Source organism: Camelina sativa, chromosome 9 (assembly GCF_030686135.1).
Source record: "Camelina sativa cultivar CO46 ecotype springtype chromosome 9, ASM3068613v1".
Lineage (NCBI taxonomy): Eukaryota > Viridiplantae > Streptophyta > Magnoliopsida > Brassicales > Brassicaceae > Camelina > Camelina sativa.
Genome location: NC_141888.1, coordinates 731,433 through 750,409, shown reverse-complemented (window position 1 = coordinate 750,409; position 18,977 = coordinate 731,433). Strand labels below are relative to the sequence as shown.

Genomic DNA, 18,977 nt, shown 5'->3' with positions numbered 1-18,977 from the left:
TTGAAGGACCGACTAACGTTGAATCGCTGTCTTTACTAGTGTATAATTATCACGCAGTCTCGAAGATGGTGTTACATATTTGATTTACTAACTAAATTACATGATCGTATAAATATATATAAGATTATTGTAAGAATATGTATGTATGAATATAGTAGATATAGATCACAATCACATGGAGTGGTTATAAGTTTTGTTGTGTTTATTCTTCTTTCTCGACCCGTGAAATGAGTAGGACATATCACCATATATATCCAATAGACCAATTAATATAAATGTGTTCATATATAGATACTCATTTCCCACACTTCTGTGTGTCTTAGTTTCTGTTAATGGTCCCACTCAAGCCCTTCCAAACAAACAAAGAAAACGTCGGTCTTTTACTCACGAGATTGCACTGTGTCCAAACTCACACTGGTTTTTGTGTACATCACCTGAAGAAAGATATTTAAATCATTGGAACTTAGAGAGCTTATATAGTTATATATATATATATATATATATATATATATATATATATATATTGTTAAACTTAATTTGTTAGAGTTCTACACCGGTGTTGTCAAAATTACTCTGATCAATTTAAGAGAGTATATGGATTTTAACATGAACTGTGATAAAAAAGCGATCGATACTCACAAGAATTGAAAACTAAAATAGTAAGGAAATTTTTTTTGGTAAAAACAGTAAGCAAACATAATAGCAAAAAAAAAACGTGAACCATTGTATTTGTATGCTTAAGATTGTTCTTTTGTTTGTCATGCTTCTTTACATGTAATAAGTATGTAACATCGAATGGTTGTAAGTTTGTAACTTATAAAAAAAAGATATTTATTTAAGTTAGTCATGTCACCCCTAGCTTCTATTTAAGCAAGATTCTCAACAAGGCAAAGATTTTTGAACAAAAAACACCATACGATACATTGCCATGTGTTGTTGACTTTTTAGCCAAAAATGTATTAATGATTTACAAAAAAAATACTTTGATCAAACTACCTGAATACTAAGAGTAATAGAATATATCATATGTGAATCACACACATGAGTCCACAATCCATTTCCATGGAACACCTTGTTGAGTTGTTTCTTTGCTACAACTCTACACAAAGTGAAGATCTGAAAAGGGACGGTCAGAGGTACTGCTGTTTCATAAGGAAAGACTTCTTATGTTCCAAGCTAACACAACTCTATATATATTTTATGGGAGTGTACAAGTTATATATTAGCTTGAGACTCGAGAGCCTTTTTGGTAAGGAGGCTCAAACATGTCGTCGTAGTATTATTTAGCAACTTCCTTTTCAGTCTTATTAGGCCCATTATAGGTCCATGAAGTTGATTTTAGGCATCGAAGTTTTAAACCGAAAACAACAACCTTTATCAATCAAAACTCAAAAGTGTGAACTGTGAAGTGTTACCAATACCATCATCATTTGATTACAAGGAACTGGGGACCAAACATGTTTCCGAAAAATTTGCAATCTTTTGAAAACCCCCACCTCCCGCTTGAACAGCAAAACCTCAAAAATACCTGAATTCTATTTCTAATTCTGAAATGTTGTCTCACTAATTTGTCCAACTTTAGCCACCAAGTTTTAATTGTAACGCTTGTTTTTTACTAAAAAGCCCAATGGCAACTTTGATGAATCACACACACACACACACTCATAAAAAGATTATTTCACCAAACCGTTACTTTTTGAAAAGGGTTAAGACCCGAAATTTTTTTACAACACACACAATTGCAAAGTCGAATTACAACATTTATCTTCTCTACTCATCAACCCCACTCTAAACAATAACGGAAGACAGCAATTAAAAATTAAACTAGACGATTTAACAATAAAATTCTAAATTATTATCATAAACGAACCGGAACCAAAGGTTTTTTAAAGAGCGGTTTGCTTAAGGAGGGCTTAATCAAAAAGCTCGAGAGAGAGAGAGAGACTTAACAACCAACAGGCACCATGGCTGGTTTCACCTTAGGTGGCCTTCCACGACCTCTACGCTCACCTTCAGGCTGAGCCTTTGGTGCTTCCGCCTTAACCGTCTCCTCCGATTCCGTCTTCTGCTTCTTCGGTGGTCGTCCACGTGGCCTCCCGGAACCACTCGGTGCCGCCTTCGCTTTAGTCTCTGATTGAGACTCTTTGGATTTGGGAGGACGACCGCGAGGCCTCGGCGGAGAAGCAGGCGGAGCAGGAACAGCGGCCGCGTGGCTAGGATCGACATCGGGTTTAGGTTTGGGAGGACGGCCACGGCCGCGCTTGGGAGGACCGTTTGGATTTGGTTTCATGTAATTGTTTTTGACAATCACGAGCTGGCCTGTTTGTTTCATATGGTTGAGGTGGTAATTGAGAAGCGTGTTGTGCGACGGAGGCAGAGTGATCTGAGTCGATTCGATGTGTTTCGATATCGCCGTTTTGTTGCATCCGTTCGGGTCGTTTGATGCTTCAATCGCGTCCATTATCATCTAATTCAAGTAACAAAGGAGAAGAATCTCTCAGATCTACTAGGAAAAGGAGAGAAGGGTTCGCCATTAAACAAATGAGAATCAAAATCTGAGTGAGAGATATTATACCTTAGGATACGGAGGGAGAGAGAAGGCCATTGGATCATTCTGTTGAAGATCGATTTCGTTCTCCGCCGTCGACATGAGAGAGATAGATAGACAGAGAGAGAGAGGAGGGAGTGGTGTACTGTTGCGGTGGAGCAAAGAAACTGTGTGGCTTCTTTAGGGATTTTAAATAACAAAATTAAATTAATTGGTTAATGTGGTTTTCTATCTCATCCTACGGTTAGGGTATGCGGAACTCGATTTATGATCTGACGGCTATGCATCGATCCGAATAACACCTCGCCGGATCGCTGACGTGGCTTAAAGGTGATAACTCACACTCCTTTTGAGAATTTACCCTATTCTCCCTAATCTTTTAACTTTATTATCGGATCGAAGAATAAACAAAACCATTTGGGGCCAATTATTCGATGATTCGCGGCTTGTTAAAAGTCGACACGTGTTGATATATCAATGGCTCGTGCAAAGGACGAAAAAGGATTGAGAACCTAAGACGAGAGAGACACCTTATTTCGGTTTGTAAGACTAAAAGTACTGAAGTCGATAAGGCCCATTTAGAACTCAAACATTTGCTCTCTGATGATAGAGCACACAAAATATAACTTGAAGAAGATAAATACTTTTTAAGTATGTAATTAGAGTGTAGGGGGGATTTTAACTCATATATGCATATATATATATATATATATATATCCCAGACATTTTTATATTTCTACAAACAATAAAAAAACAGAGATCATCAAACCAATCATGTGACTCTATTACTCACAAATAAAACCAATTCCCTCCATCTCTCTCTCCTTTCCCTCCAACCAAAACCAATCAAAGATACATACGTAAATAGAGAAAACATGATCACAGGAGGCCTGTGCTGTGGAATGGGTTGTTATGTTGGTTTACCGCAAAATCACCATAACCCGTGGTATTTGGCTGCTGTGACACCGGGTTTACCGGGAATTCCCCGAAATTTCCAAATGGATTACTATTGTTGGTAGGAGGAGGGTTGGACTGATGCTGATACGTTGGCTGGGGCTGATGCTGATACGTCGGCTGGTACGCACCAAAGGGGTTGTTCACTGCTGGCTGTTGCTGAGGTGGGGGAGTTGTGCCATTGGACGATGCAAATGGGTCATGGGACGCAAAAGGATTGGGAGCCGGTGCACCGTACACTGGGCGTTGAGAAGCTATGTAGGCTCCATCATCGTATAGACTGCTAAGTGTAAGCGTGTCTAACCCTCCAGCCTATACATTTTTGTTGCACAAATTAAATGGTTTTTTCAACATTAGCTTATAGCCTTGCACACTATCTTCCTATTCCTAAATGATCACCTATACCAACAATGAACTTCACATCCTCACGGTTCCATAACTAGATTAATAGCAAGGTTACAATTTTAATAATAAAATGCATGTGATGACCCTTTCATTACTAATTTGCTTGTAACAAGGTTCCTAGTCTAAAGATTTGTAAACTGAGCTACCAACTACTAACTGGTGTTCATTTTTGTGATCTACTGTTTTAAGCATATGGCATTATGAATAACAAAAGGGAATAATGCTTACCAATTTCCTCTCGGTGGCTGCAGAGATATCACTGCTGGGTGCTGTCACCAAGGCAAGCTCCCATCCTGTAGGATCGTAATCATTTGCTTGACCAAAACCAGGCGTTGAAGGATTAGCTGGAAATAGAGAGAACAGAAATGAGTTAGCGAAAGAAAGAAAGAAAAAAAAGACAGTTACACCCTCTCCAGACTGGCAGATGGTCTAACAAGAAAGCTCACCATCAGTTGAAATAATGGCTAACGCAAGTGCATTTTGGTCTTCGATCACAGATGCATCAGGAGCAGCACTGTTCAGACCCTGTGGTAAAAGTTGAACAAAGAGAACTTGATAATAAGAATCGCAGTAAGAAACAGAATTGAAACAAAAATTATAAAGCCATCATGATAGAAATTTCACCAGTAGATCATCAGTATCAATGAAGTTCTGAGTGCTGGCTGAAGGAGGAGGCGGAGGAGAAGGTTCTGTCTCTTCAGATACAACAACCACATCATCTGAAGGTAACACTTCACGTTCTTCATGTGACGGTTCAGTATCTTCGGCAGTCAGTCCATCATCCGGCCTATACGTTAGAAGCTGAATGTAGAAAACTCCATTAGCACATAAGGCCCAGAAAGAAAAGAAAAAATATGGCGAAAAGACCAAAAATATTGAATCACTAATATGAGAAATAGGCATACATACCAGTGGTTCGGCTGGGACATCAACAACCCGTGGTGCTTCTTTAATATACTCCTCCATTGTTGTCAGAAAAGATTGTGGAGGCTGAGAAAATAACATAAAATAATGTATTAAGTAATAGAAACAAGCAATGGCTGTGAACTAACTTTATCAGAAGTTATCTCATTCGGTACCGACAGTACCTCTCTTAGAACAGGAAACTGAAAATTCCTCGCAAGTTCCAATCCTTTGCAGGCTTCATAGAAATCAGAAAGGCTTCGTGCCTGAAAAAAAAAACATGTATCCTGTCATACAAAAAAGTGTGACAAGTGAAAATATATACCAACAAATACAGTCCAACAACACACCTGCTGACCCGCACGCTTGTATATATCAAGGGAATTGATGGCTTCATGTTTTGGCATTTCAAAGAACTGTAATATATATATATATACATACAAAGTAAGCAGGGAAAAAGGAAGGCAGATAGAGAGACGTAATAACTATGATGGTAGACAAACTAGACCTACCTTGTCAATGAGATTGATGATTCCATCATTGATAGCACAATAGACTTTAAAACTCTCTTTCAACACCTATCATACGATAAAATAAAAAGTGTAGAAATTTTCAAGCGTTATTTTTCCATATGGAGCAGAAAGCTTTTGCAGAGCAAGACATTGTTACGTACCAGAGCAAGTGCATATTGTATAACATGATTGTGGTTAGCAGCGCCTTCTGGCTGAAAAAAAAGAAACAAAGGGATAAGACAGTCGATTGATCATCAAGTGCCGCAACATAATATCAACAAGAGAAACAAATAAGATCAGAAACAGTACCCTGCAACCAATGAGACGATATAGAAGCTGCTGCAAAGCTGGCAACTGTTCCAAGAGTTCTTCACCATCTAAATCCCTGGTTCTACTATACCCCTGGCCATCCCGCAATATGCAAAACCGAAACCATCAGAAAAGAAAAAGAGATAGGAACACAAATGAAACGAAAGAGAGAATAAACGAAAGACTGATACCTTATCCTGCCCTGGGGTAGATTTAGGAAGACGTTCTGCTTCAGTATCATATTTTAAAACCCTGAAGCATTCAAGGCGTTCCTCAAGGAATAATGCATAAGTACGTACCCAAGCCGAACAATCCCAGGCTGTAAAAAGAAACAAAAAAAAAAAAAAAAAAGCTTCCAGTTAACTTTAACACTCTATTAGGAACCACTTAAGATTCTAACACAGATACACACAAATGAAGCAGAAACACTAAATTTGAGTTTACCAATAGGGCTTGAATCATCCTTGAAGTTAGAAAGCTGCAGAATTCGCCCTCTCTGCGAAAAATTTAATAGCTCCTCTCTGAATGTTGGATCTCCTTCCCTTAGAAGCCGATGAATAACAATTAGTGTTTTCAGGGCAACCTATTGAAACAACCCAATAGAGAATAGAGATAAAAGTGATCAGTTCATGAACTAATCCAGATACTTTACTAAAACAGACGATTTCAAGAACTAAGGAGGAAATAAGTACCGTCCAATTTCTGGTTTTGTGCAAACGGCGAGAAAGGGCGTGAATGCAATAAGCAACATCTGCTCGAGCACGAGTCACTGATGTTGCCGCGAAGATTTCTGCAACAACAATAGAAAGAAATCAATCATTCTCAGAGAAGAATTCCGAATTGAAAAAATCAGATCCAAGGAGTTCCTAATGAAAAAAAATTACTCACTTCTGAGATGGCGATCTTTGGGAGGACACTCGACATGATTCGTAGCTTTAACTATGGCAACATCTAATTCCTTTAATTCAAGAAACCAAAACCGAATCAATCAGAGACTGAAAACAAAATCAATAGTTTTAGAGAAGAATAAAAAAGAGACAAAATCGGAGAAGGGAGCGTACGGCGTAATCGCTGTTGACTCGGACTAAGCCGACTTTGGTGGAGTCTTTTAGGGCTCCATAAGCTTTTCTCCATGACTGAAGCGTTCCCATCGGAAAAAAAGACGTTAGAAGGGATACTCGTTCAGATCTCTCTCTCTCTCTCTCTACGAAACTCGGAGATGACGTGTCTCAATCTAGAACCACCTTCTTATATAATATTCCCGAGAAAAGCTCCGGAAGAAATCACGAGAAATCACAGAGAGAGACTAACCGATGACAGAGAGAAAGAAAGAGAAACAAAGTGAAGAAGGCAAATTAAAAAAAGGGGGACGCGAGGTTTTACACTACTTGCTCCGTTTCCATTTTAATTTTCTTTTATTTTTTTCTTTATTTAAAGTCAATTTATTCAGACTTGATAAAATAAATAGAGTCAAATTTTGAATTTTCTCTATGTTTATAAAATTTATTGAATAGTATTATTTGACTAGACAAAACTAAAATAAGGAAACAACAAACAAGGCAGGATTTTAATTAAATATAATTAAAGTAGAAAATCCGAATAATATTGTGTTTGATGAAATGGGGGAATCATAATTAAAGGTCACGCAAAAGCATAAAACGGTAATGATATGTGTATATCTGGAAAAATCTGACAGTACTAAATGACCTAACTTCTACTCATCAATAAAACAATTCGAATCTGCTCCTCTGGATTATCCCATCTGTTATATCAACCCTTTTTTTATACATAAAATCCCAAAGCCATGTGTTCTATTAGTTATTTCAATAATACATATATATATATATATATATTCTAAATATGTTTAACTATATAATACAGTCATCAGTCATCAGATTATTATTAGATTACAGATGTGAGAGTGAGAAGTGTTGGCCACCTACCGCTAACTATCTAAAATGGCCAGCTTCATATTCTAAATTTGTTTGACTCAAACGTCAACAATCAGTGGAGTTCACAGCTACAAACCGGTTTTGATAGCGGCGGTGATGAGAAGTGAAATGCCATTTTGTAACGACTTTCTAATTATAGCTGAAGCAGAGAGCTGCAAGAAGATTATAACTTTCTGTTTATGCATACACCATTTTCTAACCAAGATTTGTAGAAGCTATATATATATCAAGATATCAATCATATATGATCCATTATATCATCATACTGTATATCACAGTAAAAGGAAAAGTAACGAGACATGGATTGTAGCTAGTAGAATTCACATGATCAAGTCATCAAGTAACGGGAGGCTAAAAGGGAGTTTAATAGCTCCACAAGCTACGAGCAGAGACATAATCCATATGGGAAGAATCCACTGTATTGTAAACATCAATACTGGTTTCCCTGCAAAGTACATCAATCTATTACTGATATATGATTAAGCCAACGCTATCATATGGAATTTAGATGTGATGATGATTAATCAGCATGAGATTAATATATTTTAAATCACTTAACTGACCGGAGGAACGAAGCTTAGTCTCCGTTTGAGCTACGAAGATTTCGCCGATCTCTCGCAGCTTCTTTTCAATTTTTCCTTCGAATTTATTAGTGTGGCCTAATAGAAGCTCATCAAACACTGTATTCATATCCATTTCCCTTTCAGACAGAAAAACAAAGATAACAAATATCATCAACATGGCACAGTTACGAGATTATAAGTACAATCATAAAAGACTTGTCTTTACCCTTCGGAATCACGATATGATCCAGAACCGAACGCTCGCTCGATCTGAGCTATCGAAGGCTTGTTGTTGCCTCGCCGTTGTAATTTCCGTAATTGCTGGTTTTGGTTTCCCATTTGTTTGCTCACTTTGATAAGTTTTGCCGGTTTCTTCGACGACGGTGATGAAGAAGAAGGAAGTGGAGACGGTGAGTCATTAGCTAGAGACGCCATTGGAGTCGTTGAAGCTCTGGTGGTAACGGAGAAGATGGTGGATAAGACCGCCATTGCCCCCTCCTCCTCAGTCCTCACTTGTGTGGTTTGAATTTTTTTTACTTTACGAGCAGGAAGGTTTCTATATTTATCCTCTTCAATTCCCCCAGCCAATTAAAACTTGAGAACATGCCACGTCAGCTAATACAAACCTTGAGTTTTGTTTTCTTTCTATTCTTGGTTATGATATATTTCATGTCTCTTCAAATACGCAACTTCCCTTTCTATAGAAAATACGATTAAAGTCTAAACCGATTTCTTAAACTAGAAAAGGTAATAGTTTACGTGTAAGTTTGTTACAACATTGTGTTGATTTACATGTGAATTGAGTGAAGATTTGGGTTACTTGAAGAAGCCTTTTTCTAACACAACAAAAGGAGAAGGAGAAAGGTGTGTGTGTACCACCTTCCATGACTTGAAAAGGATTTAAAATATTCATTTTTAACATACATCAATCATTTTCCCAAAGGCTAATCGTTCTAAACCAAACACCACCACCCACTCTTAAACTACATTACCAAATCAATTAAAAAGGGAAACCATATAAGACACACCAGAAGAATATATGTGATCCACCACTAGAGAGAAGCTTTGAAGCTATTCAATACAAAAAAAAAAAAAAAGAACATCCATTGGTAATGGCAGATTCCGACATAGAGACGAGTAGCAACCACAATAGCAACAGCAACACAAGCCATTCAACTGCATCGACCACAAGCATTCACGTTACAGCCCTCGACGGTATCGTAAGTGCTAATTCTCTCTTCACGGTTGCAGTCTTTGTCGGAATCTCCTTCGACCAACCACAGGATCTCAGCCTCACGGACAGAACCGAGTGCAGTGCAGGACGAGACGTGGAACGCGACCTAGTTGTGTTTGAAGTCATCTCATTTGCCTTCTTCCTCTTCTCCTCCCTCGTGGCTCAAGGAATGAAGCTAGCCATCAACCTTTTGAACAGCAAAGAAACGGACGAAGTGTTTAAAGCAAATATCAATAGTGATGTGCTTCGCTTCGGTGTGCTTGGTGCAGCTGGTGGATCTATCTTGGGATGTGTATTTCTCCTGTTGTCAATTGTTGATGTCATTCAGCTTCGTATTGGGCTACTCTCTTGCGGCAGTGCTTTGGCGATACATACCGTGTTGGCGCTTGTTGTCTTGGTCTCTTCTGCTCTCAGTATTTATATCTTCACTGTGTTCTACTCTTTCAGGAAATAATTGAGATCTTTAAGAACCTGATAGTGGTGGAATAAGCGATATAAGTATATACATATGTCTGTTCGCTAATGTTTAATGACGTAAAGCAAACATATATCATATATGTATGTGCTGATAAGATTGTTACCAAGAATGTAAATCTCTGGTCATTCTTTTGCAAAACCACAACGCCAGCGCGACCAGCAATGAAAAGAGCTCAAAGGTAAAACTAAGTTCTGGAATAGCTCATCTGATCATTAGAGCATGATAACAACTTGTTCAAACTCAATGGAGTTGACTAAAACTCTGAGGTTCAAGGCTTCAAGGAAATAACCAATTCTATCAAAGAAGACAAGCCAATAACTGCATATTAAAGTATGTGGTATACTAGTAAAAACTTGATACAGTCATACAGGAACCTAAAACAGATGGGGAGGCCAAAACATTTGAAGTAATTAGGTTAACCTCTGTCAACTGTAATATACAATACAAACATAAACAGCAAGATCATAAAAAAACAAAAAAAAAGAGGTAATCCTTACGGTTGAACAATATCTGAGCTTAGATGTGATTTGTCTTTAGCATTCAAAGTATATTGAAGATACCAAATTGATTCAAGGGTTAAGAGAACAAGGAAAGCAACACACAATATACACAAAGAATCATACAGAATTTTGACAAAGACCACAACAGCATTTTCCAAAATTTTCTAATAAGAAAGAAGTCACTTGTCAAAAACAGAGCCTGGGACTGGAGAGAGTTTAAAAAAAAAAAAAACCAAAACTATTTCTAAAAGTCCTTTTGTTTCACAATCTTTGGAACCACTAAGCTTCAACACAAGTATGGCATTTTGAAATCGGAATCCTCAGCTAATTGTAACCCTCTAACTCCCAAAATCCTATGATCCAGCGATAACCTAAAACTTCACAAACAAATTTTAAGAGTACCTGAGCTAGAATTCGAGACGAGATTCAGCGACTTTGTGGAACTCCCTCTTTGACGCCAATCACGCCATTGTTATCGAAGCTCTCTCTCACTCGAGCCCCTCTCGCTTTGAACCCTTTCTGCGGTGCTGCTTCTATAATTAAAACTGCCCTTAGTCCTTTAATAGCTTATACGACAGCGTTTTACTTTTTAAGTAAGGGACGGTGATAGCTAAACGGCGTCGGTTATTCACTCGTTACATCGTGTCATAAGACTTGACTTGGCATTAACATTTACAGATTCAGTCCACGTTACATTTACATACATATGATTATATCTGCAAATAGTATATAAGAATATGATTTGATGTCAACTTGATGACTTGGAATGATGGATGACTAATTGACTATGATCTATTTCTGGTAAATCCAAGAGATTTTTTTGTTCTTTTAGTTTTTAAATACGTTACCAAAACAAGAAGCTACTTAATCAAATCATGTTTGACTTTCGTGCATTCTTGATGTTCTAGAAAATTAGTATATATTAGTATGGTATAAAATACGTTTAACATTAGATTATTGAATCCTTTTTTGAAAAGAAAAAAAATGGCTTTAAAGCATTTTTACCCATTTGAAGTTTTAAATCAAAACCCAAAAACAAATAGTTGATGTTAGTATTCGTGCAAATTCTTTTTTTTAAAACGTCGAATAGGGTCTTTTTATGAATTTCCATTTCTACACCATCAGCTATACGTTTGTGAACGTTTGAGTCAAACAAATTTAGAATATGAAGCTGGCCATTTTAGATAGTTAGCGGTAGGTGGCCAATATTTCTCACTCTCACATCTGTAATCCAGTAATCTAATAATCTTTAAAACTGATGACCGATGACTGTATTATATTAAACATATTTAGACTATATATGTATTATTGAAATAACTAAATAAAAGTATAGAACACATGGCTTTGGGATTTTATGTATAAAAAAGGGTTGATATTAACAGATGGGATAATCCAAAGGAGCAGATTCGAATTGTTTTATTGATGAGTAGAAGTTAGGTCATTAGTACTATCAGATTTTTCCAGATATACACATATCATTACCGTTTTATGCTTTTGCGTGACCTTTTATTATGATTCCCCCATTTCATCAAACACAATATTATTCCGATTTTCTACAGTAGTTATATTTTATATCCTCTAGTTAAATAATATTCAATAAATTTTATAAACATAGAGAAAATTCAAAATTTGACTCTATTTTTATTTTATCAAGTCTGAATAAATTGACTTTTAATATTCAAGAAATAAAGAAAAAAAAATTAAAACGCGAACGGAACCTCGCATCCCCTTTTTTTTTAATTTGCTTTCTTCACTTTGTTTTTCTTTCTTTCTCTCTGTCATCGGTTAGTCTCGTGATTTTTCCCGGAGCTTTTCTCGGGAAAAATTATATAAATCTATCTAAGAAGGTGGTTCTAGATTGCGACACGTCATTTCCGAGTTTCGTAGAGAGAGAGATCTGAACGAGTCTTCCTCCTAACGTCTTTCTTTCGATGGGAACGCTTCAGTCATGGAGAAAAGCTTATGGAGCCCTAAAAGACTCCACCAAAGTCGGCTTAGTCCGAGTCAACAGCGATTACGCCGTTCGCTCCCTTTCCGATTTTGTCTCTTTCTTCTTCTTCTCTAAACTATTGATTTTGTTTTCAGTCTCTGACGGATTCGGTTTTTGGTTTCTTGAATTAAGGAATTAGATGTTGCCATAGTTAAAGCTACGAATCGAGTGTCCTCCCAAAGATCGCCATCTCAGAAGTGAGTTATTGGGAATAATTTCTTAGATCTGATTTTTTTCCAATTGGGAATTCTTCTCTGAGAATGATTGATTGTTTCAGAAATCTTCGCGGCAACATCAGTGACTCGTGCTCGAGCAGATGTTGCTTATTGCATTCACGCCCTTTCTTGCCGTTTACATAAAACCAGAAATTGGACGGTACTTATTTCATCCTTAGTTCTTGAAATCGTGTGATTTGGCTTAAGTTCATGAACTGATCTCTATTGGGTTGTTTGGGCATCAGGTTGCCCTGAAAACACTAATTGTTATTCATCGGCTTCTAAGGGAAGGTGATCCAACATTCAGAGAGGAGCTATTAAACTTTTCGTAGAGAGGACGAATTCTGCAGCTTTCTAACTTCAAGGATGATTCAAGCCCTATTGGTAAACTAAAATTTTAGCGTTTCTGCTTCGTTTGTGTGTATATGTGTTGGAATCATAAGTGGTTCCTAATAGAGTGTTAAGGTTAATTGGAAGGTTTCTTTTACAGCCTGGGATTGTTCAGCTTGGGTACGTACTTATGCATTATTCCTCGAGGAACGGCTTGAATGCTTCAGGGTTTTAAAATATGATACTGAAGCAGAACGTCTTCCTAAATCTACCCCAGGCCAGGATAAGGTATCAATCTTTCGTTAACTCTCTCTTTTTTATCATTTGTGTTCCTACCTCCTTTTCTTTTCTGATGGTTTCGGTTTTGCATATTGCAAGATGGCCAGGGGTACAGTAGAACCAAGGATTTAGACGGTGAAGAACTCTTGCCAGCTTTGCAGTAGCTTCTATATCGTCTCATTGGTTGCAGGGTACTGTTTCTGATCTTATTTGTTTCTGTTGTTGATATTATGTTGCGGCACTTGATGATCAATGGACTGTCTTGTCCCTTTGTTTCTTTTTTTTTCAGCCAGAAGGCGCTGCTAACCACAATCATGTTATACAATATGCACTTGCTCTGGTACGTAACAATGTCTTGCTCTGCAAAAGCTTTCTGTTCCATATAGAAAAATAACACTTGAAAATTTCTAAACTTTTTATTTTATCGTATGATAGGTGTTGAAAGAGAGTTTTAAAGTCTATTGTGCTATCAATGATGGAATCATCAATCTCATTGACAAGGTAGGTCTAGTTTGTCTACCATCATAGTTATTACGTCTCTCTATCTGCCTTCCTTTTTCCCTGCTTACTTTGTATGTATATATATATATTACAGTTCTTTGAAATGCCAAAACATGAAGCCATCAATTCCCTTGATATATACAAGCGTGCGGGTCAGCAGGTGTGTTGTTGGACTGTATTTGTTGGTATATATTTTCACTTGTCACACTTTTTTGTATGACAGGATACATGTTTTTTTTTTTCAGGCACGAAGCCTTTCTGATTTCTATGAAGCCTGCAAAGGATTGGAACTTGCGAGGACTTTTCAGTTTCCTGTTCTAAGAGAGGTACTACCGAATGAGATAACTTCTGATAAAGTTAGTTGACAGCCATTGCTTGTTTCTATTACTTAATACATTATTTTATGTTATTTTCTCAGCCTCCACAATCTTTTCTGACAACAATGGAGAAGTATATTAAAGAAGCACCATGGGTTGTTGATGTCCCAGCCGAACCACTGGTATGTATTCGTATTTCTCATATTAGTGATTCAATATTTTTGGTCTTTTCGCCTTTTTTTCTTTTCTTTCTGTGTCTTATGTGCTAATGGAGTTTTCTACATTCAGCTTCTAACGTATAGGCCGGATGATGGACTGACTGCCGAAGATACTGAACCGTCACATGAAGAACGTGAAATGTTACCTTCAGATGATGTGGTTGTTGTATCTGAAGAGACAGAACCTTCTCCCCCGCCTCCTCCTTCAGCCAGCACTCATAACTTCATTGATACTGATGATCTACTGGTGAAATTTCTATCATGATGGCTTTATAATTTTAGTTTCAATTCTGTTTCTTACTGCGATTCTTATTCTCAACTTCTCTTTGTTCAACTTTTACCATAGGGTCTGAACAGTGCTGCTCCTGATGCATCTGTGATCGAAGACAGAAATGCACTTGCGTTAGCCATTATTTCAACTGATGGTGAGCTTTCTTGTTAGACCATCTGCCAGTCTGGAGAGGGTGTAACTGTCTTTTTTTTTCTTTATTTCGCTAATTCATTTTTGTTCTCTCTATTTCCAGCTAATCCTTCAATGCCTCGTTTTGGTCAAGCAATTGATTACGATCCTACAGGATGGGAGCTTGCCTTGGTGATAGCACCTAGCAGTGATATCTCTGCAGCCACTGAGAGGAAATTGGTAAGCATTATTCCCTTTTGTTATTCATAATGCCATATGCTAAAACAGTAGATCACAAAAATGAACACCAGTTAGTAGTTGGTAGCTCAGTTTATAAATCTTTAGACTAGGAACCCTGTTACAAGCAAATTAGTAATGAAAGAGTCATCACATGCATTTTATTATTAAAATTGTAACCTTGCTTCTGCGAGATGATTGAGATCTGTAACGCCGCCACTTGTTTTTTTTCTTTGAACAGTTGAAGGATGTTTCGATTTTACTGCGCCGGGAACATGCTTCAACAGTTCGCTATTTCTCTAACACTAATCGAGCTCCTCTGAACAGAGAAGGTAACTTTTGATCCTCCTGATGTAGAAATTTTTCGTATTGCTCTTTTGTATGGTTCTTTGGTTAGTATCTGTGAGACTCTCTGCTTGTTGCTTCAGCTTTTTTTCTTTTTTTTTTTGTTATGGTCTTCAGATACCGTTAATGCCCTTCTTGGCCATTCCCCACTGGAGAGGATTACCAAATGTATCACCAGCACTGTAAGTTTGTTGCTCTTCTATGTAGCTGTGTTGCAGTGTCTCTTCTCATTGAATCATGTTTACTAGTTAGCAGAAACCTTACGAGTTTTATGTGGCCTTGATGTCGTTATTTTCATTGTGTAGGTACCAGTGTCCAGTTTTTCAACTGCGACAACTAATCTAAGCAGTGCAATGGGAAGGCCAATGTTTGGAAAAGATTTTTCATGGTTCAGTCTCATTCTCTTACTATGTGGCCTTAGCTGTCTGCTTGTATAGATTCTTTTTATTCCTAACTATAAGCTTACTTTTTTCTGCATACCAGTTCAACGCAATCAGCTAGAGGATTTTCATCGGGTTCAGGTAGTCAGCCTTTAAATTTGTTTTATGAGCTTTTCTTCACTTTACTCTTGTAGTTTCCACCTTGCTCTTACATACACAGTCAGCTTGTATATACTAATTCTGTATCTTGGAAACGGTTTAAGGGCTTTATTGCAAAATCCCTGCTAAGACAGTTGCATTGCTTAAACAATTGTGTAATTGAGAATTCTAAATGGTATGAGCTTTACATTGGTTCAATTTACCTAGAATTTCTGAAAACGTGTTTTAGATCTGCCTCCTCATCAAGAGATCGGGATGCCTTCTCTCTCGCCAACAATGACTGAGGTATGGACCTTTGTTTACCTCTTGATCAAAACTTACTTTCGTTTATCTTTACGTTCTAATAAGCTGTTTTCCTAATTTCCAGGGTAACATTGCCAGGTGGCTGAAAAAAGAAGGTGATAAAGTTGCTCCTGGGGAAGTATTCTGTGAAGTTGAAACTGTAATGTCGATCTTGATTGATTCTACTCTCCGTATTTTTATGTTCATGTTTTGGAAATAATTCTAACTAGGTTATCTTCTGTAGGACAAAGCAACCGTCGAAATGGAATGCATGGAAGAGGGCTATCTCGCCAAGATTGTAAAGGAGCAGGGTTCAAAAGAAATTCAAGTCGGCGAGGTATGAAAATTGTCTGGTTTCTGTAGAGTTATGTATTACCGTGGTTTCTCATGGGACTCGGGGTATTTGTTTTAGGATCCACAGTTCATTTGTGGAAATGTTTAATGGAATTATTTGGATCATGTCAAATTTCTTTTGCCTTCAAGTAGGTGATTGCTATTACAGTTGAAGATGAAGAGGACATTGGAAAGTTCAAAGATTACACCCCATCATCTACTGCTGATGCCGCTCCTACTAAAGCAGAACCAGCTCCTACCCCACCAAAGGAAGAGAAGGTTGAACAGTCATCAACGCCTCCTGAACCGAAGGCTTCCAAGCCTAGCGCACCTCCCACAGGAGATCGTGTTTTTGCTAGTCCTCTTGCGAGAAAGTTGGCTGAAGATAATAATGTCAGTATCACATTGTTCTAGGAATTCTTTTTTTTACCTAATCTTCCAGCTTATACTTTCTTCTCGTTTACTTTAAAAAAAAATCAGGTGCCTCACATTAAGGGCACAGGTCCTGAAGGACGCACAGTGAAGGCAGATATCGATGAATACTTAGGTATCAGTCACTCCTTGACTCTTCGTTTCCTTTCTTTCTCTTTCAGACCTTTCTTGCCTCTGTTTACAGTATATCACTCATCCTTGTGTCCTACTACATCTTCCAATGGTGCAGCTTCAGGTGGTAAAGGAGCTACTGCGAAGCCATCTAAATCTACTGATTCTAAGGCCCCAGCTTTGGACTATGTTGACATCCCTCATTCTCAGATACGAAAGGCAAAACCTATATAACCCTTGCAGCCTTGTTACGCCAGTTTCAAAAGGTTCAAGGATTCTGAAACCTCTTTAACTTTATAATTTTGACAGGTCACAGCCTCACGTTTGACATTATCAAAGCAAACTATCCCTCACTATTATTTGACCGTAGATACATGTGTTGACAAACTTATGGGGTAAGTATAAAGTTTTGAATGATATATTTTGAGTCGCTGTCAATTGGTAAGCTAGACAAACCGAGTTTTGTATATGCAGTTTGAGGAGTCAGCTTAATTCTTTCCAAGAGGCTTCTGGTGGGAAACGGATATCTGTCAATGATCTTGTTGTTAAGGTACATCTTGCTTGTGTATACTTTACATGTGTATACTTTACATGCAAGCCAACAGATCTTCTAATAAACCATACCGTCATCATGCTTTTTAGGCTGCTGCATTAGCTCTCAGGAAAGTTCCTCAGTGCAATAGTTCATGGACTGATGATTACATCCGCCAGTAAGTACATCGACAACCTTTTGAATATGAATGGGTTAGCAAACAGCTTAACCTTTCTCTACAGGTTTAAAAATGTGAACATCAACGTCGCAGTGCAGACAGAAAACGGGCTATATGTCCCTGTTGTGAAGGTGTGTGCAATATAGTGTGGAACCCGTCGCTGTAGCACGAACTTCATATTGCTGAATTATATCAAATTCTTGATTCCAGGATGCAGACAAGAAGGGTCTGTCCACAATTGGAGAAGAAGTTCGGTAATTGGCTCAAAAAGCAAGAGAGAACAGCTTAAAGCCAGAAGATTATGAGGTGAGAGAATTTTATTAGCTTAACTCACTAGTCATATCTTTCAATAAACAGGCTAATAATCTCGCTTTCTCAGGGAGGAACATTTACGGTTTCTAACTTGGGAGGACCGTTTGGCATCAAGGAATTCTGTGCAGTCGTTACTCCACCACAAGCAGCAATTCTAGCAATTGGATCCGGTATGCTCTTCTCTCTCTCACACTGTAGAACAGAGTTTTTGTGACTGAAACTAGATACAAATCTCAAAGAAATCTCAGTTTTTGTATCTGAGACTAGAGACAAATCACAAAAAAATCTCAGTCTCCTGACTGAGACTAGGGATAAATCACATAGAAATCTCAGTCTTTGTGACTGAGACTGGGACAAATCAAATAGAAATCTCAGTCTTTGTGACTGAGACTAGGGACAAATCACATAAAAATCTCAGTCTCCTGACTGAAACTAGGGACAAATCACATAAAAATTTCAGTCTCCTGACTGAGACCAGGGACAAATCACATAGAAATCTCAGTCTTTGTGACTGAGACTAGGGACAAATCACATAGAAATCTCAATCTCCTGACTGAGACTAGGCACAAATCACATAAAAATTTCAGTCTCGTGACAGAGACTAGGGACAAATCACATAAAAATCTCAGTCTCCTGACTGAGACTAGGGACAAATCACATAAAAATCTCAGTCTCCTGACTGAGACTAGGGACAAATCACATAGAAATCTCAGTCTTTCTGACTGAGACTAGGGACGAATCACATAGAAATCTCAGTCTTTATGACTGTAACAAGGGACAAATCACAAAGAAAATCTCAGTCTCCTGACTGAGACTAGGGACAAATCACATAGAAATCTCAGTCTCCTGACTGAGACTAGGGACAAATCACATAGAAATCTCAGTCTTTGTGACTGAGACTAAGGACAAATCACATAAAAATCTCAGTCTCCCTGACTGAGACTAAGGACAAATCATATAGAAATCTCAGTCTTTGTGACTGAGAGTAGGGACAAATCACATAGAAATCTCAGTCTTTGTAACTGAGATTAGGGACAAATCACATATAAATCTCAGTCTTTGTGATTG

General features: G+C 37.8%; 4 protein-coding genes, 1 long non-coding RNA gene and 1 pseudogene across 7 annotated transcripts; 3 read left to right on the top strand and 3 right to left on the bottom strand.

Moving 5' to 3' along the window:
• Positions 1-1,676: 1,676 nt before the first annotated feature.
• Positions 1,677-2,957, bottom strand: LOC104714871 (uncharacterized). Its single transcript, XM_087466683.1, has 2 exons — positions 2,576-2,957; positions 1,677-2,467 (listed from the first exon to the last, which is right to left on the bottom strand). Exons 1-2 carry the CDS (start codon positions 2,648-2,650, stop codon positions 1,946-1,948), a joined length of 597 nt encoding a protein of 198 aa, XP_087322809.1. The 5' UTR covers positions 2,651-2,957; the 3' UTR covers positions 1,677-1,945.
• A 265-nt stretch (positions 2,958-3,222) lies between these two features.
• Positions 3,223-7,381, bottom strand: LOC104710086 (putative clathrin assembly protein At2g01600). Its single transcript, XM_087466682.1, has 15 exons — positions 6,693-7,381; positions 6,520-6,589; positions 6,324-6,421; positions 6,076-6,214; positions 5,823-5,950; positions 5,632-5,724; positions 5,484-5,534; positions 5,323-5,388; positions 5,161-5,226; positions 4,996-5,076; positions 4,817-4,897; positions 4,532-4,708; positions 4,354-4,432; positions 4,136-4,251; positions 3,223-3,814 (listed from the first exon to the last, which is right to left on the bottom strand). Exons 1-15 carry the CDS (start codon positions 6,780-6,782, stop codon positions 3,428-3,430), a joined length of 1,722 nt encoding a protein of 573 aa, XP_087322808.1. The 5' UTR covers positions 6,783-7,381; the 3' UTR covers positions 3,223-3,427.
• A 393-nt stretch (positions 7,382-7,774) lies between these two features.
• Positions 7,775-8,848, bottom strand: LOC104710084 (putative NAD(P)H dehydrogenase subunit CRR3, chloroplastic). Of its 2 annotated transcripts, none has more exons than XM_010426628.2 (3): positions 8,373-8,848; positions 8,143-8,283; positions 7,775-8,028 (listed from the first exon to the last, which is right to left on the bottom strand). In XM_010426628.2, exons 1-3 carry the CDS (start codon positions 8,633-8,635, stop codon positions 7,947-7,949), a joined length of 486 nt encoding a protein of 161 aa, XP_010424930.1. In that variant the 5' UTR covers positions 8,636-8,848; the 3' UTR covers positions 7,775-7,946. The 2 variants fall into 2 exon arrangements, with proteins under 2 accessions (XP_010424930.1, XP_010424929.1); XM_010426627.3 differs by having other exon boundaries at positions 8,147-8,283; positions 8,373-8,817.
• Positions 8,849-9,003: 155 nt separating this feature from the next.
• Positions 9,004-9,996, top strand: LOC104710083 (uncharacterized). The gene has a single exon (XM_010426626.2). The coding sequence runs from the start codon at positions 9,259-9,261 to the stop codon at positions 9,832-9,834; it is 576 nt and encodes a 191-aa protein (XP_010424928.1). The 5' UTR covers positions 9,004-9,258; the 3' UTR covers positions 9,835-9,996.
• Positions 9,997-12,289: 2,293 nt separating this feature from the next.
• LOC104714870 (putative clathrin assembly protein At2g01600) lies at positions 12,290-16,758 on the top strand (annotated as a pseudogene). The gene is made up of 22 exons (XR_015565569.1): positions 12,290-12,379; positions 12,481-12,545; positions 12,626-12,723; positions 12,809-12,947; positions 13,054-13,181; positions 13,280-13,363; positions 13,462-13,512; positions 13,608-13,673; positions 13,768-13,833; positions 13,919-13,999; positions 14,092-14,172; positions 14,279-14,455; positions 14,555-14,633; positions 14,733-14,848; positions 15,087-15,177; positions 15,308-15,372; positions 15,496-15,578; positions 15,674-15,711; positions 15,959-16,014; positions 16,097-16,171; positions 16,256-16,348; positions 16,498-16,758. The product of XR_015565569.1 is annotated as a putative clathrin assembly protein At2g01600 (transcript).
• Positions 16,759-17,381: 623 nt separating this feature from the next.
• Positions 17,382-17,729, top strand: LOC147937535 (uncharacterized). Its single transcript, XR_015566627.1, has 3 exons — positions 17,382-17,437; positions 17,530-17,597; positions 17,662-17,729. It is a non-coding gene; the product is annotated as an uncharacterized LOC147937535 (long non-coding RNA).
• The last annotated feature ends 1,248 nt before the right edge of the window (positions 17,730-18,977 follow it).

What these genes read in the sequence shown, in the direction of transcription:
- LOC104710086 (XM_087466682.1), bottom strand. Translation starts at nt 6,782, where the DNA reads ATGGGAACGCTTCAGTCATGGAGAAAAGCTTATGGAGCCCTAAAAGAC. An exon ending in CTACCCCAGGGCAGGATAAG is followed by an intron (nt 5,725 to 5,822) that starts GTATCAGTCTTT and finishes CGGGATGGCCAG; the next exon opens with GGGTATAGTAGAACCAGGGA. An exon ending in CAGCCACCGAGAGGAAATTG is followed by an intron (nt 3,815 to 4,135) that starts GTAAGCATTATT and finishes AAAAATGTATAG; the next exon opens with GCTGGAGGGTTAGACACGCT.
- LOC104714871 (XM_087466683.1), bottom strand. Translation starts at nt 2,650, where the DNA reads ATGTCGACGGCGGAGAACGAAATCGATCTTCAACAGAATGATCCAATG. An exon ending in CTCTCCCTCCGTATCCTAAG is followed by an intron (nt 2,468 to 2,575) that starts GTATAATATCTC and finishes TACTTGAATTAG; the next exon opens with ATGATAATGGACGCGATTGA.
- LOC104710083 (XM_010426626.2), top strand. Translation starts at nt 9,259, where the DNA reads ATGGCAGATTCCGACATAGAGACGAGTAGCAACCACAATAGCAACAGC.
- LOC104710084 (XM_010426627.3), bottom strand. Translation starts at nt 8,635, where the DNA reads ATGGCGGTCTTATCCACCATCTTCTCCGTTACCACCAGAGCTTCAACG. An exon ending in TCATATCGTGATTCCGAAGG is followed by an intron (nt 8,284 to 8,372) that starts GTAAAGACAAGT and finishes TCTGTCTGAAAG; the next exon opens with GGAAATGGATATGAATACAG. An exon ending in GACTAAGCTTCGTTCCTCCG is followed by an intron (nt 8,029 to 8,146) that starts GTCAGTTAAGTG and finishes TGTACTTTGCAG; the next exon opens with GGAAACCAGTATTGATGTTT.